This window comes from Panulirus ornatus, chromosome 34 (genome assembly GCF_036320965.1).
Source record: "Panulirus ornatus isolate Po-2019 chromosome 34, ASM3632096v1, whole genome shotgun sequence".
Lineage (NCBI taxonomy): Eukaryota > Metazoa > Arthropoda > Malacostraca > Decapoda > Palinuridae > Panulirus > Panulirus ornatus.
Genome location: NC_092257.1, coordinates 12911669 through 12938251, shown reverse-complemented (window position 1 = coordinate 12938251; position 26583 = coordinate 12911669). Strand labels below are relative to the sequence as shown.

Genomic DNA, 26583 nt, shown 5'->3' with positions numbered 1-26583 from the left:
CATAACTTGACAAATTAGAAAATATATAAAGTAATGTTGAAGTGCATTGAAGTGAATGCACTTAGAAAGTGACAAGTGTATCTGAGGGGAGGTACCAAGAGACATTCTGGCATGAGTGAGGAGTCTGTCGCCCTGGAGAGACTTGTATGTAATCAATTCCCCGTTTGTACTGTACAGGGAGGGAGTTCTACACTCGTGGGGAGGCACACCCCCTCCCTCCCTCCCCAACCACCACCACCACCACCATCACTACCACCACCATCTCTTGAACTATCTCTGCTATCATACACAATTTTCTATTTCTTCGTATGCTCTCAGCATTCACTAATCTCTCATCATGAAGTATATTCTGCTCATTAGCTGATCTCGTCTCTATAAAAAAAAATTCTCTCTACACCTTTTTCTAACACGTTTCTTGCTTGATTTCACATAATGGCTTTACGTTCATTTATCATTCAATCGGGAGAGTTGTTCCATAATAACATCAAAATTTGAAACGCTGCCATCAAGTCACCCCTTACTTTTCTCTCTTCTCTGGTGGACAAATTTCCGGTTTTTGACCTCTCATCGTAACTCATAACGAAGGTGACTTTCATAGTCTCATCTTTGTTACTTCACATCTAAACTAAGTCAAATACATGACCCATTTAGCAGACACAATTTGGACTTTGTCTTGGTCCCCTTGTATGTCTGTGCACTCTCCGTCGTTTCTCCCTTTCCTCATGACCTCAGCATCATCCGCAAACACATTCAGGGAAGACTCCAATCTACCTATGAAGACATACATCATCAAGAAGAGAAATGGTCTCAGAGCCGAACCCTGCGGAACGCCACTCGTGAATGAGCTCAACCCCTTTTGAAATGGCTCCTCTCACATGCGTCCTTTGCGCCAATCCAATTTAGATAGATTTTCTATCCTTACAGCAAGCCTATCCCTTGTGTAGACTTAAAGATCCATGTGTGTGTGTGTGTGTGTGTGTGTGTGTGTGTGTGTGTATTCTAAGTGGGCATGAGTTATTTCCTTAAACGTAAATATTTATAGAGAACCTTAACTCCTTTTTGTGTTGTCAGTATTTTGAGTAGGAGGAGAGAAAAGAAAAAAGAAAACATCAGAAAGTTGAATGCATGAATGAACGTGTCCAAGATTAATTCATGAATGAACGTGTCCAAGATTAATTCATGAATGAACGTGTCCAAGTTTTATTTGCAGAACTTGTATATAGTTTGAAGGGTCGTCACTCGTTTGAAAATCCATTTACACTTCATTATTTACAGGTATGTCTAATGGCATTTACGGAATACTGAATACAAATGTTAATAACTCTAAGGTTTTGAGTGGCATGTGAGTATGAGTCGGGTATATTTGGAGGGTTGGAGGCGTCTGGTTTAACTTACCGGCGTGACCGTGCTCAATTAAATTTGGAGGGTAAGAGTGTCTTGTTGCCTAGAGGTGTATTTGGAGGGACCAAAGCGTGTTTGGAGGTTTGAGGGGGTGTGCTTGGAGGGACGGCAGGGTTCGAAGAAATGGAAACATGCTTGGAGGAGTGGATGGGTCTTAGATGAAAGTGCAGCATACTTGGAGGGATGGAGGTATACTTGGGGGGATCGAGGCGTGTTTGGAGGGCTGTAAGGGTGTTTGGAGGGCTGTAAGGGTGTTTGGAGGGATAACAGTGTTCTCAAAGGTTTTAATATGTGTTTGGAGGGATTGAAAATATGTTTGGAAGGATGGGTGTGCCTCTAGAGGAATGGAAGTATGTTTGGAAATACGAAATTATGTTTGGAGGGTTGGAAGGATATTTGGAGGGATAAAAGCCTGCCTGTAGGAATGGGAGTATGCTTGAAGGAACGGAGGTATTCATAGAGATATGAATGAGTGCTTGAAGAGATAGGAGTGTGCTTGGAGGGATGGAATGTGTTTGGAGGGATAGTGTATGCTTGGAGGGACGATAGCATACCTGGAAGGCTGGAAGTGAGCTTGGAGGGATTGAAGTGTGTTTGTAGGCATGGAAGTATGCTTGAAGGAATGGAAGGATAGATATATGACTAGAGGGATAGAAATATGTTCGAATACTTCGAATGATGGAAATATATTTGGAGGGATGGAAATGTACAGAGGGATGATAGTATGTTGTGAGGGATGATATAACGTTTGAAGGATTTGAAGAATATTTGGAAGGATGACAGAATGGGTTGGGAGGATGCTTGGAGGCATGGGAATGTGACTGAAGGGCTGAGGGTGTATTTGGAGGGATGGAAGCATGACTGAAAAGATGAAAATGCATTTGGAGGTAATGATGTGTCTGGAAGGACTTGAACGTTTTTTGGAGGGATGATACTGTGCTTGGAAAGATTGAAAATCGTGTTTGGAGGGAAAGAAGGATGCTTGGATGGACGGAAAGTGTTTGTTTGTAGAAGTGTGACTGGTTGGGTGGGAGTTTACCAAGTATGTTTGGAGGGATGAAATCATGTTTGGAGGAAGGAAGTGTGTTTGAATAGATGCTAGAGTATTGAGAGATGGAAGTGTGTTTGGAGGAATGGAAGAGTGTTTGGAGGGGATGAGTGTGTTTTGGAGGGATGGAGCAAAATGTGTAGGATGTGCATGCATATCTAGAGTAATGACATAATCTAAAAGGATGAAAAGGAGTTTGGAGGAATGGAGGAAATTGTGTAGAAGAGAGGAAGTGTGTTTGAAAGGGCGAAAGGATGCTTGGAGGGGCAGAACTCTGTTCGAAAAGTTGACGTTGTATTTGAAGGGACGGAACTATCTTTGGAGGGATGAATCTATGTTTGGAGGGATGGGAATGTAAGGATGGATTGAAGTGTTTTTTGGAGGATGGGTAGTCCATTAATGAATCATAAATTTTACTTGGAGACGCATGTTCAGTTATTTTGAAGTATATTTGGAGAGTTTGAACTAAGTTTACGCACATGGTAGTGTGTTTGGAGGATGGAAATGTGCTTGTAGGGGGGGGGGGAAGTTGGGCATTTAGAGTTTTTGAAATAAATGAAGCTTGTTTGAGGTTGTCTAACATTGTGCTAATAGATATGGCATTGTCTTTGGAGGAAAGGGGGGGGTGGGGGGTTCTCGATGATAAGCAGCTTGGTGAGATGTTAGTGTATTTTGGAGAAATGAAGATGTCATTTGGAGGAACGGCAATGCATTTGGAGGGATTGGAGCGTGTTGAGAGGGAAGGAATACGTTTGTAGGGATGGTAGTGAGGCTGGAGAGATGGGGGTGTCTTGGGGTAAACAGAAATGCATTTGGAGGAGTGGAAACGTGTTTGGCGAGAGGAAAAAAATGTTGCAGGTATAGCAATGTATTTTGAAGGAAGGAGGAGGGTTTGGAGGGAGGGAGTATTGTTGAATAAACTATAAAGTGTTTGGAGAGATGGTAGTGTGTTTGGAGGAATAGAAGTGCCCTTCAAGAGAGAGAGAGAGAGAGAGAGAGAGAGAGAGAGAGAGAGAGAGAGAGAGAGAGAGAGAGAGGATACCTTGGAGAGATGGCATGGTGTACTGGAGGGTCGTTAGTACAACGGGAAAGAGAGTTTTGCTAACAAGCAAATTGCTTTTGTCTACCTCCTCAACAGCTGTATGAAGGATACACTTGTCCAACAAGGTATAAACAGCGTCTGTTTATCTTTTATTTTGTAGCAATGTAATTGGTAAATAGCTAAAGGATTTGTATGGATATGTATATTGACATTCATATAGATTATGTATTCATAACTTGTTTATCACAATGTTAGGTTGGCGAGACTCATGTCTGTCGTTCGAGGGTCATAGGGTCGTCCTCAAGGATCGTGCAGTCGTTCTCAAGGGTCGTGCTTGATGCTCAAGGGTCGTACACTCGTGTTCGAAGGTCGTACAGTCGAGCTACAGGTTCGGCCTTGTCTATGACAAGGGATAAGAAGGCGTGTCAAACTTTCAACACACGTACACATATACTGTCATGTCTCTCAACACACGTACACATATACTTTCATGTCTCTCAAGACAAGTACAGAGACACTGTCATACCCCTTGTCATACGAACACAAATATTATCATGTCTCGTAACACATGTACACATGTACTGTCATGTCTCTCAACACACGTACACAGACATTGGCACGCCTCTTAAACACGTACACGGATACTGCCACGTCTCTTAACACACGTACACATACTGTCATATCTCTTAAATACATGTACATAGGTATTGTCATGTCTCATAACACACGTACACATGTACTGTCATGTCTCTCAACAGCATTACCAACACAATACCAAGCGTAGCACATTAGTGGTAAGATCTCGTTGTCTCTAACAAACATTTGCCTGTTGCCATGTCTCTGTGACCTGGGATGTGGTAATGACCCACACAGCAGTTAGTGGTCTTGTTCTATCACGTCTTTGACCTAACTTCCTAGATATCGCCATGCTTCATCATGTTGACCTGTCTCCCTAACAGCTGTGGACACATTTGGCCACATTTCTAACACAGGTCCTAACACATCACCATGTTTGTGGTGATGCAAACGAGATAATGCAATGTTTGTGTCAGTCGGTCTACAGAAAGTGCACAGATATTGCCTTCAGCACAAGCGATTAGCCACTGAGAATGCCTCTGTCATAACTGCTAGCATAATGTCATGTCCACAATGGAAAATTGAAAGAGGAATATTGACCTTGAAACGACGTGGAAAGCAAAATGGAATCAACTCAGTTAATAAGCACGAGCATGGCAAGGGTGTAGCTGTTTTTCTTATCCCACTTGCTTTTGTGCTACTCGATGCAACTAATATACATATATATGTATACGTTGGCAAGAATCCCAAGTTATCATTTTCTTGGTCACATATGGGGGGAGAGGGGGGGGGGGGTGCATCATGGAAGGTAATAAGCGAACAGCAAAACCCTCTACGGCAGCCCTGCCAGACGCAAGACGCCGCTGTCCAGTGCATTTAATATGTTTCTAAATGGTTAATATAGTGAGGTGGTGGCGTGCGAAGCCCGCTTGTTGCCCACGTCTGAAGCCAGTCAATAATTCTGGATTTTACGCTAGCGTTAAGGTGTGTGTGTGTGTGTGTGTGTGTGTGTGTGTGTGGAGGGACATGTGCGTGGTGTGGTGGTGGTGGAGGGGGGGGGTGCCTTGGAGGGGAGGGGGGAGTGTGATGAGGGGGGGGGTGGGGAGGGGGTTGTATTGGTTATGTGGCGGCCGTGGGTGTGAAGGTGTACAGTTACTCGCTGGAAGTAATGAAGAACCAGTGTGAAAAATGGGGCTGGACCTACATACACTCGAATGCACTCTATATATATATATATATATATATATATATATATATATATATATATATTGTTTTGTTTTGGATGGAGGGGGTTAGATTTGCAATAGGGGATTGGACACTTCGGGTATTTACAACAGCCGTTATAATAACGAGAGAGAGAGAGAGAGAGAGAGAGAGAGAGAGAGAGAGAGAGAGAGAGAGAGAGAGAGGAGTCGATGCACGTCGGGAATAATATCCAACTTGGTCTGGGAGGAGATAGAGGGCGCTCCAGGTTGTGAGAGAGACTAATTCAAGAGTATGTATGATTGTTGGCCTGCCCTCTGGTGGGGGTGTGTATATATATATATATATATATATATATATATATATATATATATATATATATATATATATATATAGGGAGAGAGGGGGTTGGGTGGGTGGTGGTGGGGTTGTTGTTGTTGTTGTGGGTGGGTTGGTGGGTGGGTGGGTGGGTTGGTTTGGGGGGGGGGGAGGGATGTGGTGGTGGGGGGACAAAACTGTGTGGCTCTCTGAGTTACCTGAGTGTGAAGTGTAGTTGTTACCTGGTTCGACTGGCGAAAACATCAGCTCCGTTTTGATCTCCGGTTCGTCGTTATTATACGGTGGCTCCTGCATGTAGGCCGGGTGAGGCGCTGACGCGTTCATTTCGTCAATAATCCCTTGGATGTTTGGGTTCTTAGATATCACAACTCCCGTCATGTTGGGCGGAGTTAAGAGGCCCGTGGCGGTCAACACTCTGTCCTTTATCTGCGCTAACCTCAATTTCTTACGGAGCTGGTAACAGCTTGGGCAGTGGTGCAAACGATGTCGGTGCTCGCCACTATGGCGTGGGGCCTCCGTTCCTCCGTCTTGAGGCAGCTGAATTTCACTAGTCCCCGTTTCCTCGGCACGAGCTCTCTCGAGTTGGTTCCGTTTGTCTTGTCTAGTTCTGTTGGCCTTCCTGCGCTTGGCTTCCGTCAGCGCCTGCAGGATCATCAGGGTAAGAAGGAGGTACCGCGTCCACTGCATTATCGCTGCCTGTCTGACTATCGTCTCACACACAACTTCACGCCACACCCGTAAGACCCGATTCAAGATTGACAAGCGCTTATATACATAATGTCTGGGAGTTAATCGCCACCAGTACAAGGGGCGTGTCTCTGTTGATACTCGAACCAATTAACTTTTCAAGTGAGTTAACTCCCCGTGCTATTGGCTGTTGAGGTACTTGAAAGAAGGCACCGGCCACTCAGGGCCCGTCTTCAACCGCGTGGGCGTGGTCACGGGTGCCGTGCTGGCTTACGTTGCTACCTGCCCACGGATGGATCTTGGCAAGGAAGGCGAGGCGGCGTGTGTGTGTGTGTGTCTCTCTCTCTCTCTCCCTCCCTCTACTCCTCCTTGGGAATCCTGCCCTACACAACTCAGGGGGAAGGGCCTGACTCCCTCTCTTCCCAACACACCAAATCATCTCCTCTCCCACTCTCACCACGATGTGCAGGTGGTACACGCACGCGTTCGTCGCTGTACCAACTGTTACATAACCAGCTGCCAGACTGACCCAGCCGGAGCCGAGCTGCCGACGAAATAATTTGAAATGCTTCGACCTGGACGACGACGACGAGGTCCTGCAAACTTGGGCGCCTCAGCCCTCGGGGTTACCACGCCCCCCTCCCAACCCACCCGGGGGGAGGGGGGGGGGGTCTGTGTTATTTTTGGCGCCTTGGTCTTTTCGTGGGAGTTGAGTTATACTGGAGTCGGCTCTCGTGATGTAGGGGCGGCGTTTTCGGAGTGGGACGGAGAACGGAATGAATGTAGTGGGGGAGGCAAACGAACAGATCACTGAGACACATACCTCCTGCTATGCTGACGACGTGTGAAGTGTTGGTAATGTGACCACTGGTGGCAACCAAGTCTGTAGTGGTGGCACGGATAGGACCTGTGTTGGCTGTGGGGGTCTTGTAAGTGATGAAGGCAGTGTTCAGGAGGTCTGTAGGCGGTAGCTATGGTTGGCATCTGTGGTGGCACTGGGTCTGGAAGTGATGGGGGGACAGTGTCGAGGATTCGTGATAGTGTGTGTGGGTCTGTGGTGATGGCAGTGCCGAAAATTGCGGTGACAGTGGCTCTGCAGTGAGTGGCAGTGAAGCTGTAGTGGTATCAGAGCTTTTAGCTGTATCTGTGGTGGTTGTGGTGGTACAGAGGTGCCTGTAATCATGCTTGCTGTGGTGGTCGCATCGGTTGAGTGGGCTGAAGTGAAATACGAGAGAGAGAGAGAGGAGGGATGAGTGGATTTTACTTGTGTGAGTGGGGCTAGAGTGGGATAGGAGAGAGAGGAAAGGGTAGGCGCAAGAGTGAGGTACCAGAGAGAGAGAGAGAGAGAGAGAGAGAGAGAGAGAGAGAAGATGGCTAGCTTAAAAAGATAGACTTTGTAAGACGTCTCTGGTTTAGGACAGTCTTGGAACAGGGCGGAGCCTACGGTGGGAGGGGCTAAGGGAGGAGGTGTGTGCATATATTCAGCGTGGGCGGAGCTTGGTGTGGGCGGAGCTCGGTGTGGGCGGAGCTCGGTGGTGTGGGCGGAGCTCGGTGGGGTGCAGAGCAGTGCACGGGACAGACGGCCAACGACCATGGGTTTAGCCAGACGCTGCCAGGACCACCTCCCACCTCCTCCTCCTCCTCCTCCTCCTCCTGCTCCCCGTCTCAAGTCTTGCCTCACGAGGTGTAGATGTCCCCCCCCACGCCCCCCCTAGACGTCGACGACACCCCCACACCCCAGAGCCTTGGTTGGAGTTGTACCGTCCCTGGACACCAGGCCCTTAGCGTGTAAGTGACACATGACACACTCTCACAAGCCTCCAGGGTACAAAACAATGGTATATCAAAAAAAAAGACAGAGGAATCCACCCCCCTGTCGTACGAGGAGAGAGAGAGAGAGAGAGAGAGAGAGAGAGAGAGAGAGAGAGAGAGAGAGAGAGAGAGAGAGAGAGGAGAAAATCTGAGTGTGAAATAATCTCGGGAGATTGATTTGGTTCGATGGTACAAACACGCTTTAGGTGAGGTTATGGTCATTATGACACGAGGCGCTGTCATGCCATGACAGTTACTTATTGATTGGCACTAGTGAGACAGGGGATGACATGACAGACTAGGACGGGGGCTTTACCAGACTCCTGAAGACTTGGTACACACTCTCTACTGTCCTTTTATAGGCACACACACACACACACACACATACACACACACACATACACACACACACACACAAGCCTAAGCCAGGTTCCCATTTGTCGACCAGCCCTAGGAGGAGGATAAACACCTAGGGTTGGATGGAGGCCGACTGCCGTGCCCAGAAGGCAAACACATGTCGCTGTTCTGGTGACATGTTCGGGGTGGTGTCAACTCCCAGGTCTCTTCCAATAAACCTTGCAATTTTTTTTCCCATGAAAAGGGTCTCTTAAAATCCCCCTTTCCCGTCTCTAGATTTGCCTTTTCAGTAGATAATTGTTGACCATAGACGCATCACTTCTAGTCTGGTTACACAGTCCCAGTTATTTCTCACGGCTTTTCATGATTTTAACACCATCAGCAAACACATCCTCAGGTCGAATCTAACTTTCATTTTGGGACTCACTTGTGTTCGTAGGAACAGGGGGTTCCGCACGAACCTTAGGGAACCGACTTGTCACCCTCCCAACGTGAGAAGGCTGCCCGGTTTTCCCCCTCCTCCCCCCCTGCACCTGTTTTGGTGTGGTGTGTGGTGTGGTGTGTTTTTGGGGGGTGTGTGTGTTACCGGGCCCGCCTGCAAGAGGTTACATCGCTTAAAAAGCCCCCTTCGTCGAGGGTAACATGAGGGCAACAGCCCGCCAAGGGAAATTTTCACTCGAAGGGAGTCCACATTTCCCTGAGCTGGAAGTCGCGCAACTTTGGGCTGCAGGAACCTTCCGAAAGAGACCCTGGGTAACATCAGGACCCTCTCAGGGGAATTGGTCCTAGGGTAATCATAAATAGATGAGCAGTTGACATATGTATATACTCTGTGGTGTAGCGGATAGCGTTGCTGACCATGACGCACTCACGGGCCGCCTGAAGTCTCAGCTCACATTAAAAGAAAAGAAAAAAATCCATCGTCTTCACTCCACATACAAACAGGATGCATCTGGTTCTCATAGCACTCTGGAATCAGCCTATTAACCTTCTCTCTTTAACCCTTTCTTTAACCTCTTTATTCCCTCTCTTTAGCCTTCTCTTTTCCCCTCTCAAAACCCTGACGCACCACCTACGCAAATAGGAAATCGGTCCTCAGTCATATATCTGTGATCTACATATGATGGAAGTTTGCTAGTAAAGGCAGTAGATGATGGAAGTTTGCTAGTAAAGGCGGTAGATGATGGAAGTTTGCTAGTAAAGGCGGTAGATGATGGAAGTTTGCTAGTAAAGGCAGTGGATGATGGAAGTGAGCATCGCGGAAGAACTCTTGAGACAGTAGGTCATCCAGAGGTCAAAGTTTCCAGCAGACATGTTGCAGGCTTCGCTGTATGTGTTCATACAGGTCTCAACCTCTCGGTAAAGTTACACGCCCTTGCCACCTTCCAGACCCCTAGTTTACTCATGTTTGGTGTTTACTTCAGCCATTACAGTCACTGTAAACTCTGTAGAACCATAGGAATTCGGTGGTAAGAAGGCCATCTTTCATCGACAAAGCTTGAACTCATCCTCCATCCTACTTACAAGCGACATGAAACGCTCGTGGTCCTAGTCTTTCCGACACTATCCAACTACAAACTACAATTTTTCTCGCCACGGACATCTCTTGCCACCAGAGATCCCTCGTCCCCGAGTTGCAGTTTGTCACGGCCACGAGCATCGAGCCAATCGATACTCATACACACCGCTTCGAAAAACAGCCCCATCCCATCCATCATGTATTATCATTAACTGTCATATATATATATATATATATATATATATATATATATATATATATATATATATATATATATATATATATATATTCAAACTATTCGCCATTTCCCGCGTTAGCGAGGTAGCGTTAAGAACAGAGGACTGGGCCTTTGAGGGAAAATCCTCACCTAGCCCCCTTTTCTGTTCCTTCTTTTGGAAAATTAAAAAAAAAAAAAAAGAGAGGGGAGGATTTCCAGCCCCAGTGTGTGTGTGTGTGGTGTGTGTGTGTGTGTGTGTGTGTGTGTTGTGTGTGTGTGAGTGTAAATCAAAATGAGTTAGATATACTTAATCACATGAAGGGGGAAGAACGTTAGCTCATCTCGTTAAGTAAGTCCCCATTGCGGGAGAGATCAAAGCCTGAGTTAACAATGAACAGTCAAGATTATGTCTTCCTCGCTCGACCAGGGGTTGATCAGCGTGTAACTTTGTCAAAATGTTTGTCAAAACGTTTGTCAAACTTTGTCAAAATTGTGAGAGAAACGTTTTTTAAGTAGAGTACTTAGATGCCATGCCACGTATCCAACTGGATATACACATAGATAACACTCTATACACACACACACACACACACACACACACACACACACACACACACACTTTCTGGAAAATTAGAAAATGGGAGGTTGTTAGGGCTTTCCTCGAAATTTATTTCAGTGATGAAGAAAGTATGATTCTGACAGATTATCATCCTTAGTGATAACTTGATAGATTAGATAATAGATTACAGACTATCTATTTACCTTTTTTTCAATCTAGAATCAGGAATTAAGGAATTAACGTTCAAATAATCTTAGAAAACGTTGTCCAGTAGTCATTGCTATGCAATCCAGGCAGTTTTATTGCTTAACCAGAGTAGTGTTCTGCATACAAAGCCGTGTGTGGTGTGTGTGGTGTGGGCCAGCAATCCGAGGTCCCACCTCAGCACCACACGAGGTTGTGACCACTTCATCAGCAACACATGACACCGACGCGTCGCTCCTGAGCGCATATGAGGAACACCTCCCACACCTTCATGCCAGTGGGTCAGGAATGATATGGAGTCATTACAGCCAATCCTCCTTCATGACTGACGCTGGATGTGTGTAACACCTCTTACTATATAGGAGGAGGCAGATATATATATAATATATATATATATATATATAATATATATAATATATATATAAATATATATATATATATATATATATATATTATATATATATATAATGCTCTAATGACCTAAGGTTCTTAACTGCCATGCAAATGATGAAGTAACATATCTGTGCTTCTCGACTCAGTAATGGCTTGGGTTGATAACTGATCCTGAAGGTGTATTTATGTGGCGGGCAACCCACAACGCTGTGACGGTACATACCAGTGAGGTGAATGGATGGCAAATGCCCTTAAAAACAGTTCGCAGAGAGAGAGAGAGAGAGAGAGAGGAGAGAGAGAGAGAGAGAGAGAGAGAGAAGATGGCTAGCCTTAAAAAGATAGACTTTGTAAGAGACGTCTCTGTTTAGGACCAGTCTTGGAACAGGGCGAGCCTACGGTGGAAAGGGGGCTAAGGGAGGAGGTGTGTGCATATATTCAGCGTGGGCGGAGCTTGGTGTGGGCGGAGCTCGGTGTGGGCGGAGCTCGGTGTGGGCGGAGCTCGGTGGGGTGCAGAGCATGAGCACGGGACAGACGCCACGACCGATGGCTTAGCCAGACGCTGCCATGTCAAGCTACTTTACCCTCTCCACCATCCTCCTCCTCCTCCTCCTCCTCCCCCCGTCTCAAGTCTTGCCTCACGAGGTGAAGATGTCCCCTCCCCCACGGCCCCCCCCTAGAAGTCGACGACACCCCCCAAACCCCAGAGCCGCTTGGGGTTTGGGCTAGTTGCACATCTCTCGGTCCTCTGGCCTCCCACGGTCCCCTTAGCTTCGTAACTCGGCATCTCAATAACCACAACTCTCTTAACCATGCCTCCAGGGATACAAACTCGGTATAAATTCAAAAAAAAGACAGAGGAACACCACGCGTCACCATACTCCTATGCCCCCTCAAACAACACCTTCCTCTATTAAAACTGAACTCTTCTCTATAACAACGCTCAACCACATATTTGTCTTTGGTATTTCCAAGATCCTCACCCCGGGCCTACCTAATTTATTAGTAGTAATCAGCCTCGGTCGTACGAGGAGAGAGAAGAGAGAGAAGAGAGAGAGAGAGAGATGAGAGAGAGAGAGAGAGAGAGAAGAGAGAGAGGAGAAAATTGAGTGTGAAATAATCTCGGAGATTGATTTGTTCGATGGTACAAAACAGCTTTAGGTGGAGGTTATGGTCATTATGAACACGAGGCGCTGTCATGCCATGACAGTTACTTATTGATTGGCACTAGTTGAGACTAGGGTGATGACATGACAGACTAAGGACGGGGGCTCTACAGACTCACTGACAAGGACTTGGTGTCACAACACTCTCTACTCCTTTTCGTCCTTTTATAGGCACACACACACACACACACACACACACACACACACACACACACAAGCCTAAGCACAACTCATATCAACACCCCTCTCGCAGCAGTACCCAAATTGTCGACCAGCACCCTAGGCAGGAGATGAACACCTAGGGTTGGATGGAGGCCGACTGCCGTGCCCAGAAGGCAAACACATGTCGCTGTTCTGGTGACATGTTCGGGGTGGTGTCAACTCCCAGGTCTCTTCCTCAATAAGACTCTTGCAATTTATTTCCCATGATAAGGTCGTCTTAAATCCTCCTTCCTGTCTCTATGATTTCTGCCTTTTCAGTAGATAATTGTTCGACCATAGACGCATCACTTCTAGATCTGTGTATATCACAGTCCCAGTTATTTCTCACGTCTTTTCATGATTTTAACACCATCAGCAAACACATCCTCAGGTCTGAATCTAACTTCATTTGGCACATCACTTGTGTTCGTCAGGAACAGTGGTGGTTCCAGCACTGAACCTTGAGGGAACCGACTTGTCACCCTCGTCCAACGTGAGAAGGCTGCCCTGTGTTCTCTCCTCCTTCCCTCCATGCACCTGTGTGTGTGTGTGTGTGTGTGTGTGTGTGTGTGTGTGTGTGTGTGTGTGTTACCGGGCCTCGCCTGCAAGAGGTTACATCGCGTGTAAACAGCCACCTTCGTCGAGGGTGTAACATGAGGACAACAGCCTCGCCAAGGAACTTCTCACTCGAAGGGAGTCCACATTTCCCTGAGCTGGAAGTCGCGCAACTTTGGGCTGCAGGAACCTTCCGAAAGAGACCCTGGGTAACATCAGGACCCTCTCAGGGGAATTGGTCCTAGGGTAATCATAAATAGATGAACAGTTGACATATGTATATACTCTGTGGTGTAGCGGATAGCGTTGCTGACCATGACGCACTCACGGGCCGCCTGAAGTCTCAGCTCACATTAAAAGAAAAGAAAAAAATCCATCGTCTTCACTCCACATACAAACAGGATGCATCTGGTTCTCATAGCACTCTGGAATCAGCCTATTAACCTTCTCTCTTTAACCCTTTCTTTAACCTCTTTATTCCCTCTCTTTAGCCTTCTCTTTTCCCCTCTCAAAACCCTGACGCACCACCTACGCAAATAGGAAATCGGTCCTCAGTCATATATCTGTGATCTACATATGATGGAAGTTTGCTAGTAAAGGCAGTAGATGATGAAAGTTTGCTAGTAAAGGCGGTAGATGATGGAAGTTTGCTAGTAAAGGCGGTAGATGATGGAAGTTTGCTAGTAAAGGCAGTGGATGATGGAAGTGAGCATCGCGGAAGAACTCTTGAGACAGTAGGTCATCCAGAGGTCAAAGTTTCCAGCAGACATGTTGCAGGCTTCGCTGTATGTGTTCATATAGGTCTCAACCTCTCGGTAAAGTTACACGCCCTTGCCACCTTCCAGACCCCTAGTTTACTCATGTCTGGCGTTTACTTCAGCCATTACCTTAGGAATTCGGTGGTAAGAAGGCCATCTTTCATCGACAAAGCTTGAACTCATCCTCCATCCTACTTACAAGCGACATGAAGCGCTCGTGGTCCTGGTCTTACCGACACTATCCAACTACAAACTACAATTTTTCTCGCCACGGGCATCTCTTGCCACCAGAGATCCCTCGTCCCCGAGTTGCAGTTTGTCACGGCCATGAGCATCGAGCCAATCGATACTCATACACACCGCTTCGAAAAACAGCCCCATCCCATCCATCATGTATTATCATTAACTGTCATATATATATATATATATATATATATATATATATATATATATATATATATATATATATATATATATATATATATATTCAAACTATTCGCCATTTCCCGCGTTAGCGAGGTAGCGTTAAGAACAGAGGACTGGGCCTTTGAGGGAAAATCCTCACCTAACCCCCTTTTCTGTTCCTTCTTTTGGAAAATTAAAAAAAAAAAAAAAAGAGAGGGGAGGATTTCCAGCCCCAGTGTGTGTGTGTGTGTGTGTGTGTGTGTGTGTGTGTGTGTGTGTGTGTGTGAGTGTATCAAAATGAAGTTAGATATACTTAACACATGAAGGGGAAGAACGTTAGCTCATCTCGTTAAGTAAGTCCAGGTTGCGGGAGGAGATCACACTGGAGTTAACAATGAACATCAAGATTATGTCTTCCTCGCTCACCAGGGGCTGATCAGCGTGTACGTTTGTCAAAATGTTTGTCAAAACGTTTGTCAAAACGTTTGTCAAATGTGTGAGAGAAACGTTTTTTAAGTAGAGGTACTTAATGCCAGTGCCATCGTATCCAACTGGATATACACATAGATAACACTCTATACACACACACACACACACACACACACACACACACACACACTTTCTGGAATAGAAAATGGGAGGTTGGTTAGGGCTTTCCTCGAAATTTATTTCAGTGATGAAGAAAGTATGATCTGAGCAGATTATCATCTTAGTGATAACTTGATAGATTAGATAATAGATTACAGACTATCTATTTACCTTTTTTCAATCTAGAATCAGGAATTTAGGAATTAATGTTCAAATAATCTTAGAAAACGTTGTCAGTGGTCATTGCTATGCAATCCCAGGCAGTTTTATGCTTACCCAAGTAGTGTTCTGCTATACTAAGCCGTGTGTGGTGTGTGTGGTGGTGGGGCCAGCAATCCGAGGTCCCACCTCAGCACCACACGAGGGTTGTTGACCACTTCATCAGCAACACATGACACCGACGCGTCGCTCCTGAGCGCATATGAGGAACACCTCCCACACCTTCATGCCAGTGGGTCAGGAATGATATGGTGTCATTACTGCCATTCCTCCTTCATGACTGACTGATGCGATTGTGTGTAACAACCTCTTTCTATACAGATATATATATATATATATATATATATATATATATATATATATATATATATATATATATATATATATATATATATATATATATATATGCTCTAATGACCTAAGGTTCTTAACTGCCATGATAATGGTTGAAGTACATATCTGTGCTTCTCGACTCAGTAATGGCTTGGGTTGATAACTGATCCTGAAGGTGTATTTATGTGGCGGGCAACCCACAACGCTGTGACGGTACATACCAGTGAGGTGAATGGATGGCAAATGGCCCTTAAAAACAGTTCGCAGAGAGAGAGAGAGAGAGAGAGAGAGAGAGAGAGAGAGAGAGAGAGAGAGAGAGAGAGAGAGAGAGAGAGCATCATCATCATCAGCAGCAGAGGCCCAATTTAACCCTGCGTGTTCACAGATTGCGTCTGTCACTTTAAGGGAGGAGAGGAGGTAGGGTGGAAGGGGAGTGGAGTGGGGACGTGGAAGTGAGCCTGGAGTCCACCACCCAGCAGTCCTGCCCCACAGCGACACCTTGGCACGTACATGGAGGCGTATATGAACACGCTTCTCTGAGAGGTTGTCGCGGGGGTGGGTGGGTCATACCTGTCAGGTCATGGCGCTACTTGAGCCTGGCTGGCGCTTCCGTCTCGACACAGTGACCCAGATCAGGTCATAGTGGCCGAGTAAAGGCAGAGGTCAGGTCAGGGATGACGCACGCGAACACACACACACACACACACACACACACTTCGTCATCAGAAATAAAGTCACTTTGGTCGTGCCTGATACATACATCGAGGTCAAAGGTGATATATGAATCCATGTCAGGTCATAGATAATAAATGTATCCAGGTCAAGACACAGGTGGTGCACACACTCAGGTCCAGTTACAGCTGGTAAACACATCCAGGTCAGGCCACCCAGCTGGGGTCAGGTCATATGGTCACACTTAGTACACATACTTAATTCATAAGGTCATACCTGGTACACATGCCTAAGTTAGGTCATTGCTCCCGTGCATGTCCACCAGGTCAGGTCACATAAGCTCAGGTCAGCTCATCACATGTGGTACAAAGATGGTTGTCAAGCAAGGCTGACTGACCCCACCACAGTAGAAAGTTGTGAACACATGAGGTCAAAGATGACACAGCGAGGTCACACGAGGTCACACAAGATGACCCGCTCTGTGGTCCTCGTTCAACAGGCGTCGGTGTAAGTAAAGTGGTAATCACTTTCAAGTACATTACGACCAGACGATGCCTCACAGGCGGGGAGGTAACGCATAGCGCTCACCGCAGGGAAATCTAAGGGGGTCACGAAACAACGAGTCGTGTGTGTGTAGGTTACGTGTTATGCGTGAGATGGAGAGACTGTACGTCCGAGGACCGAAACTCCACGAACGGGTTAGGCGGGATGACCCAGCGTCACGTCACCTGGGTCAGAGAAATGATACTTGACAGCCACTGATGTGTCGCCCTAATGTACAGGCTGCGCGCGTCCGTCAGAGAGAGAGAGAGAGAGAGAGAGAGAGAGAGAGAAAGGGGGGGCAGTTCCTGTCTATCTGTGGCCATGGTTGAAGTTCAGGATGCCCTAATACTCGTCGTGGACAAATACACACAGACAACGTAGTGAGAGAGAGAAAGAGAGAGAGAGAGAGAGAGAGAGACAGAGAGAGAGAGAGAGAGAGAGAGAGAGAGAGAGAGAGAGAGAGAGAGAGATTTTCAAGTCAACCTGGACGATACACGTAGTCGACGTAGAACCGTTAGCCGTAGTGAAGGTTGACGACCGCAGCGACGTGGTGGTGGTGGGCAAGGGTACCACAACACACCACGTTGAAGTCCAAGCTTCATACATTACCCTGCTGCTGAACGAAGCAACGGACGGCACCTCCAATCGTGGTTCCAGTGGATAGAAGTTCTGTTTATAGAGAGAGAGAGAGAGAGAGAGAGAGAGAGAGAGAGAGAGAGAGAAAGGGGGGGCAGTTCCTGTCTATCTATGGCCATGGTTGAAGTTCAGTATGCCCTAATACTCGTCGTGGACAAATACACACAGACAACGTAATAAGAGAGAGAGAGAGAGAGAGAGAGAGAGAGAGAGAGAGAGAGAGAGAGAGAGAGAGAGAGAGAGAGAGAGAGAGAGGGGGGGGGGGGTCCTTCAAAGAGCAGCTCCATCATGCAGGAGACAATACGAATCGTTTTTTTCCAGTGTATGAAAAAAAGATTACATATTTACCTTTTGCACAACGCAAGACCCCCCCCCCCCCCCGCCCCCCCCCCCCAAAAAAAAGCGTATATTTCATCCCTCTGTTCATTCTGTCTCGATCATCGAAAACGGAATACTCTATGCAGTACATTTGCATAAGCCCCATGCAATGCACAGACCAAAAAAAAAATTAGCCTTATTTCTTTATCATTATTTGGAAATAATACAACATGGTTATGAATTTTAGAAAAAAATTCCTCCTCAAAAAAAGAAAAAATTAGATCACAGAACTTTCTGTATTCTGAAACGATATTTTGCCAATACTTTGCCATATACTTAATTGTGTGATGGTTGCTGAGCCAGTATGTCTGCGGTTGTGGGATGATAGTCAATTGTACACTAGGTAAGAAAGCATTGCCTGCTACTTTGGCCTTGGATTCCCCAGTAATATGGACCAATTACCCATTTACAGTTACAATTGAATATGGGACACGGGCCTTTTCCGAGCCAGGTTCGACTACAGGAGTCGAACCTGCGACTAAGAGTTCCATCAACGAAATCTCTGATCTCCTCGCCACCATTTTATCTTGGTAGATATCGTGTATGATAGACGTTGGCGAACTGCAGAAGTTTGAAGATGTGTAGTTTTTTTTGGGGGGTTTTGTCGACTGGGAACAAATGGAGACCCTCTTAGCGTCGTTTGAAAACCCGTGAAATGAAAATGAAAAAAATGAAATGGAAGGAATTTGGAAAACACCAACAGACGTGAGAATCTTTGAGGGATGGAGAGGCGTCTGATACCTTACGTATTCGTACGTTTAACACATTCATCGTTGAGGAGGAGGAGGAGGAGGAGGGCTGAGTGTGAGTGCATTGGACGAAATCGTGCGTGCAAGAATACACCACACTCGTGTCCCTCTCTTTAAGTAGGGTCTGGAGTAGTCGTGGCAGTAGCTGCTCTCCAAGGACTTTATCCCATGAATCAGTTGAAGGTAAACCAGAGAATAATAGCAAGACTGGCAGAGTACGTTAGCCTCCATCCATGCAGGAGAGAACCCAGCTATACTTGTCATCTTTATGCTTGTGATGACCGACCCCCTTGCAGACTTGTCCCTTAACCAGACGAGAGTCGCCCTCGCTCCAGCAGGAGTCTGTCCTCTCTCTCTCTCTCTCTCTCTCTCTCTCTCTCTCTCTCTCTCTCTCTCTCTCTCTCTCTCTCTCTCTCTCTCTCTCTCTCTCTCTCTCTCTCTACTCAAACTCTTATATAACCCGAGGTGTTGTTATAACTCCAAGCACGAACCTTGAGTAAATTGATTTTTCTTTTTCTTTTTTCTTCGCAACGAAGGAAAATTTACTCTGCTGGGCTGGTTTTCAGTCAGTTCGTGACAATTACTTTAGCAAAATAGCTTTATCCTTTTCTACATAAAGTTTTCTTTGACTACTTGTATAACGAATGATGACAAAAATATCTGTTGTATACCGATATATTTAATTCAATCACTCCTGGTAAGTATGATACCTTGTTTTTTTTTTTGCATATATATATATATATATATATATATATATATATATATATATATATATATATATATATATATATATATATATATATATATATATTGGCTGGTTCATTGGCTGGTTGATTGGCTAGTTGATCGGCTGGTTGTTTGGCTGGTTGTTTGGCTGGTTCATTGGCTGGTTGATTGGTTAGTTGGGTGGAAAGGTAGCCATTATCGTCGCTCGTCCATGCATAATCGTCTCCTCTCTCACACGCCTTAACTCCGTCCTTCAAAACTTTATGATTTGAAAACAAAATGTAAAAAGGAATATCTGTGGCAAATGCGAATGTTTACAAGAACCAGCGAAGACTTCTGTCGAAGGAGTGTAACTCGATGAATCCTTCGTTCAGACAGAAGAAAAACACTCTAATTTGCCTGAAAAAATTTTCAATTTTACAAATTCGAAATGATACGATGAATATACCAAATTTCTTCATGTATTAGGTATTTCTGTGATACAGACTTAGATACATTTTCGCATAAAGAAAAACACATTTCATGAGAGGGCTGAGGAAAATGAGAGCTCTTAGAAAACGGGCATATCTTCCAGTTCTTCAAGAAACTTGGAAGAATCGGCGTCTGTCTGTTGGCGCCCTAGACTTCGCCTCATCCTGCTTGCCGACGGCCATTGAATGAGCCAAGTACGCTCGTAAAGAGGAGCTCAGTAAGGCGATGAAGGTCACCGCGGTGATGGAGGATCGGCATGGTGAGGGAGAGTCAACATGACACCTCTGGGATATAGATGGTGTGAGGTGGGTGTAGGGAGGAAGAGACAGTGACTACCTCAGGTGTAAACCCTTGTTCTTGTTTGGGTCTGTCGTAGCCGGCCGCTAGCGCTGGCCTCCACACCTCTTTCTCTCTCTACAACATCGGCTTGGAGATGCCTCTTTACGACACCGGCTTGGAGATGCCTCTTTACAACACCGGCTTGGAGATGCCTCTGCAAAACCGGTTGGAGATGCCTCATCACGATCTTGCGCGACTACGATCCATTTTTAAGGAAGTCGGGGACGTAAATGTGAATGGTATGAACTGCTAGAGGACCGTAAGCACATTCTTGATTGAGAACCCTTCAGACGCGCCACACCTGCTGCTGAAGGAGGAGGAGCTCTTCCCCACCCTCTTAAGAACGTTATCTTGTGGCGTCCCTGGACACGTCATAGACTGTAGGAGACACAGAGGACGTCACGTGTTCGAGATGTGGAGATTACTATGATCTGCTGGACAGACCCTGCAGACGCGACACCTGTTGTGGACCTTGAGGACGTAGTAACCTTGGCCCTACCAAGGCGAATCATGCGTCCCCTCACACGCCTTTTTTTTTTATCCCTTGGTCTTTACGTCAGGTTAGCCACCTTGCGGCCTCCTGTCTGTCCGTAATGGTTGATTGGTGACTCATACGTACTACGGACTTCTCGTACTACGGACGTGATCCCCCTCATATTGCGGACACGATCACCCTCATACAACGGACACGATCACCCTCGTTCTGTGTGTGTGTGTGTGTGTGTGTGTGTGTGTGTGTGTGTGTGTGTGTGTGTGTGTGTGTGTGTGTGTGTGTGTGTGTGTGTGTGTGTGTCGTGTGTGCTGTGTGTGTCAGATCCTCAGCATAACTCCCGACGTGTTTTCGAACACCTTTACCTCAGCGGCGGCGCTGTATCACAGGCTGACCAAAAGTCACTGATGAAGGCATCTTTGACGGCTGGGTCTTACAAGAAGACTAGAGACAATGGTGATGTTTGGCAGGATGACCAGCCACAGTAAGGTCAAAGGTTGTACTTGAATCTAATGTTCTGTTGACCACCGAGAGTCACGTAGGGATGATCCGTCATCCCTGTCTCTCTATATAGCTATCATCACTACATCCCTATCATCCTTAAATTCTATAGCCCTATCATCCCTAAATTCTATAGCCATATCATCCCTGAATTCTATAGCCCTATCATCACTAAATTCTATAGCCCTATCATCCCTATCTATCTATAGCCCTATCATCCCTATCTTTCTATAGCCCTATCATCCCTATCTTTCTATAGCCCTATCATCCCTATCTGTCTTTAGCCCTATCATCCCTATCTTTCTATAGCTCTATCATCCCTAGTTTTGTTTACCATCGTCTGACACTTCCATGCCTACATTACCTTACATGAAATAGACGTTTTCTATCATTACTTCTATCTATCTATCTATCTATCCATCTATCTATCTATCACTCTTTCTGTCTATTAGTCTATCTACACTACCCTCTCTTCCTTACCATCACCACCATCTTCTCCATCATTACACCATCATTACTCACCATCTTCTGTGTCAGAACCTCTCCAACAACACCCAACACCAAAAGTACCTAGACTTCCCCCTCCTCCTTCCGTATACCCCCCTCTCTCTCTCTCTCTCTCTCTCTCTCTCTCTCTCTCTCTCTCTCTCTCTCTCTCTCTCTCTCTCTCTCTCTCTCTCTCTCTCTCTCTCTCTCTCTCTCTCTCTCCCCTACACAACCTATCACTCCATCCCTCAACCCCTGTCTCTGGATGGTGAGGTGTTGAGGGGCGGGCCGGTAGCACGCCCCCCTAACGAAGGTCTGACCCGCCCCTCCGATACGCCCCCTCCCCCACGACACCCCCCCACCCCCATCACTCCATAGCATCATGACCAAGACCCCCTCCCTTCCAGCAGAGTCCCCTTCCCTCCGCAAGCGTCATCCTCCCTCCACAAGACCCCCTCCTTCATCATCACCCTCCACCAGTCCCCCTCCACTTACGTCCCTCTCCCTCCACTAGCGATCCCCTCCCCAATCAGCGTCCCCTCCCTCCCTCCCTCCTCCCTCTATCAACACCCTCTCCCTCCACGAACACACCCCTCCCTCCACCAGCGCTCCCTCCCCACCCCTCCACCATCGCTACCCCAACACCCCTCCACCAGCGCTCCACCACCATCCCCCCACACCCCTCCACCATCGCTATCCCCCCACACCCCTCCAGCAGGCGGGTCAACGTCCTGTCGACCCCCACCCAGCCCTGGCCTGGCTGGCTGCTGTATGCAAGGGTTGGTAACCATCAGATAAATCCTCCACTCTGATCTCCCTCAAGTCTCCCGCATGGTGTCTCCCGGCCTGACACTCCTGTTGTATAAGGAGGCTATGGTCATGTGCTTTTATGGCCCAACCCTCCCTACTGACTGCTTGTGCACGTCTGTCTGTCTCTACGTCCAATACCACGTCACCCACTACTGATATCAGATCCTTTACTATATATATATATATATATATATATATATATATATATATATATATATATATATATATATATATATATATATATATATATATATGATATCAGTTGTGGGTGACGTGGTATTGGAAGGTATAATAAGTGGAGACATGTGAGGTACCCGGCGTAAGTGGAAATTGCCAGATCGTGTGAGTTGGGGCACACATGGCTGACTAAGATGATGCATACACAAGTAATTGTTGGTGGGATTGAGGTATATCAACAGTCAGTGTTGGGATATTTGGTAATTGAACAAGAGAGGTTCTATGATGTGAATGTACCGAGAGGGGCAGTCGGTGTGTTGTCTGATGATACGTTGGTCAAGGCAAGCGTAAGAGTCCGTGGTCTGTGGTGGGTTGAGGAAAAGAGGGAATAGCAAACGTGTGAGAGAAGTGTTGAAAGTCAGCGTGCTTTGGAAAAGTGGCCTGGGTGATAAGATACCAAAACAAATTGGATTTAAGAAGGGCACAGGCTGAGAGTAAATGAAACAAGGGGAATAGGAGAAGAGTGAAAGTTATGTATAGTAGTGCTTGAATGTGAAGGTGAAATGTGTGGAATGCGAATGGTGATGTGTGCACGTATGGGAAAAGGTACTAAGTAGTGGAATGAGGAAGATCAATCGACAGTGAAAGGGTAAAGCGAGGAGTGTGGACACTATCTTGCTGAGAAGGATTATGATTTATTGTGAGGAGTACAGAAGGTAAAGAGAAAGGAACGAGAGTTCAAAAAGTGGTCAAATGAGAAATTAGGTAAGAGACATTAAGGACAGTTAATGAGCATGGTTAAGTTGGGAAGAAAAGGTGGAATAAGTATTTTGAAGGACTGTTGAATGTGTTAGACTACATGGAGGAGGTTGTGGTGCGTTTGGAACCGGATGACATGCGAAGTTGGATGCATGGCAAAGTAGCACACTGGAAAAGGGAGGAGGTAGTGAAAGCCTTGCATAAGATGAAGTGAAGCAAAATAACAGTTGTAGAAATGACTACGGCTTGAGTTTCTTAAGAAAGGGGATGACAGTGTTGATGATAAGTTGATCAGACTGTTCGATGGCCCAGGTAAGGTGTCAGAACTGGCAGACTGACCAGGTCGTGCGGAAATAAGGTTCGGGAATATGAAAAGGATGATCGAAGAACGATTAAGAGAGGGCCTCTATGTTGTAAGTGGAGAGGAGCTAGAAGAAAGTTGGAAACCTAGAGGAAGATGGAAGGATGTAGTGAAGGACGCCTTGGGAATATTGGAGCATAAACATTAGGAAGAATAAGAGGCGTGCATAGGGTAGGATGAATTGGATCGATGTGGTATATGGGACGCGACGCACTGTAGACTGAACTAGGGCATATGTAGCGGTCAAGGTAAACCTTTAAGTTGGTCTGTGGGGCTTGGCTGTGGACGGTAGGTTCTGACTTCAGTCCATTGTACGTGACAGCTCGGGAGTGCATGTGTGTGTGTGTGTGTGTGTGTGTGTGTGTGTGTGTGTGTGTGTGTGTGTGTGTGTGTGTGTATTTCTGGCCAGCAGGAAGCTCGTCTTCCCTAAACAGGCTGTGGTAGGCAGTAAGGAGGGCAGCGCCACCAACCAGGCACTGGAGAAGCTAGACATGTACACAACGAACTATAAATACCCTTATCTTACAAGCCAGCAGGAGCCTGCAGCTAAATATAGACCCCTGCTCAATAGTCGTGAGGAAGATGTTAGTTCCCCAGTGATGTAGTTTCGCGAAGCAGCTAACCCATCTAGTCAGCCCTGTTGTGGCATCTTCCTCTCCCATCTCTCCTCCTCCTCCTCCTCCTCCTCCTCCTCTCACAATCGCCATTCTCATCCCCCTCCGCTGACCTGACACTTGGCTCTATATGTGCATGTGTGTGTGCGTGTGTGAGAGAGAAAGAGAGAGAGAGAGAGAGAGAGAGAGAGAGAGAGAGAGAGAGAGAGAGAGAGAGAGAGAGAGAGAGAGAGAGAGAAGTCACCGCGCGACACTTCTCCTTGACCTACTCTATGCTTGCTTCTCTGTCTCGCAGGCCAGTGTCTGCATCGCCCGGGCAGGCAGCCTCACATCACGGGGCCTCCTTTGGCTTGGCTCACTGTTGCCGTTACACTGACGGTTATCACTGGACGGGTTGTGGGTTGTGGGTTGTGGGCTCACTGTTGCCGTTACACTCACGGTTATCACTGGACGGGTTGTGGGTTGTGGGTTGTGGGCTCACTGTTGCCGTTACACTCACGGTTATCACTGGACGGGTTGTGAGTTGTGGGTTGTGGGTTGTGGGCAGATTGATTGATACGAAAAGATGAAAAGGCGAACGAAAGATCTCTTCAGTCAGTGATGTAAGAGCACCTTCCATTGAGTCAGAGTTGCAGGTCATTATGTGTCTATTTCCTACACTGTTGATCTGCCTCCGCGGGTCATCTGGTCTCCCTCCGAGGGTCATCTGGTCTCCCTTCGAGGGTCATCTGGTCTCCCTTCGAGGGTCATCTGGTCTCCCTCCGAGGGTCATCTTTCACGTCACAACAGCGAGGACGAGGACGATGATTGGCATCGACTCTTCTAAGGTTATTGATGCAGTTGTGGTCTTTAAATCATGGTTATTAGTTTATGAAAATACAAAACCGGACTCTCTATAATCAATGCGAAGTCTTCGAACACGTTAAAAACTCGAGTTTCTGTATACTACATCGCTATGGTGTTATAGAGCTAATATATATATATATATATATATATATATATATATATATATATATATATATATATATATATATATATATATATATATATATATATATATATATATATATATATATATATATATATATGCTTTATCTCACACATTATGATGTAGGAATATATGTATGTATGACGCGTTGCATTAAGCCACTGTTGCCAATCGTGCGCTCTCTCTCAATAAGGTTCATAAGGTGACCCAGATATGGCAACGCTCACAATGTTTGTGTCAACATCAACACCATCCTAACGCTCTACTTCACCCAGATCATACACAACACTGATGCTCCTGAACTCATAACAGTTGCCTTGACGACACGTATGCCAGACACAGCACAAGCATATAGGTCAAGAGAAGGTTCTATCCAATCAGCTAAACACTGTGTTTCGTATATCTCTCTTGGATCGTTTTCTTTTACCCTCATGTAGATGGAATCACCCGTTCGATCCCCACTCTTGTTACGAGACTTGTTTTTATTCCAGTCGTTCATATCATTATCCACTGTCATAACATGTTGTGTTCATGTTTCCACCGTGATCTGTCACAACATGTATTCCTGTTTCCCTATTATCATTACTATTATTCATTTAATTATTTCTAATGTAAGTATCATTAATATCATTATCATGATCATCAGTATAACATTCCTGTAATGACTGTTATCATTATCATGATTATCGTTATCATGACTATGCTAGCCATGACGCATGCACCGGCCGCCCAGCGTAGGTTCGAATCCAGGTCGCGACAAATCGGTCCACAGTCAACCCACAGCTGTTCATCCTCCTCTAAGGGATAGTCGATAAACTGGGTACCTGACTTAGGCTACGGTACATAAGTACATGTATCGCATAAACGAAATGGCATCGATAAGAAAAAATAAAGGACAAAATGAAAAGCCATTCGATCCTGTATGTGACAGCGTAATAGATTCGAAACTTGTGGAGAAATACATGTAAACCTTCTATGTAACTATGGAGGCGCAGATAATGCACTCATCAATGGCAAGCGAAGTACGTGTCAAGTCTACTCTGAAATGTATCTACGGGTCTTGCTTTCATCTACTTTCATCTACTCTGACAGGGAGAACGTTCCATATGGCAGCTGTCCTGTTGAAGAAAAGTCCTTTACACCATTCCAAAGCAAAAGAAAAATATAAGTTTTGGCCACGAGAGTTTGTGTCAGTAGCTACGAGTAAGAACAGACAGGTGTTGGCCTTAAGTGTCAGCTCAGATCAAGGTTATCAAAGCCGTTGGTAATCTTGGAATGACCAACACCAGATCACCTCTTAACCT

The 26583-nt window shown here is 46.0% G+C and overlaps 1 protein-coding gene across 2 annotated transcripts in view; it reads right to left on the bottom strand.

Moving 5' to 3' along the window:
• myo (growth/differentiation factor myoglianin) overlaps positions 1-6662 on the bottom strand; it is a 57956-nt gene extending 51294 nt beyond the window's left edge. The window contains exon 1 of one of the 2 annotated variants that reach the window (XM_071682384.1): positions 5807-6662. In XM_071682384.1, the coding sequence (XP_071538485.1) occupies positions 5807-6296 (490 nt within the window). In that variant the 5' untranslated portion in view covers positions 6297-6662. The remainder of the gene's footprint in view (positions 1-5806) is intronic. The other variant, XM_071682385.1, reaches the window with a different exon arrangement.
• Between the last annotated feature and the right edge of the window lie 19921 nt (positions 6663-26583).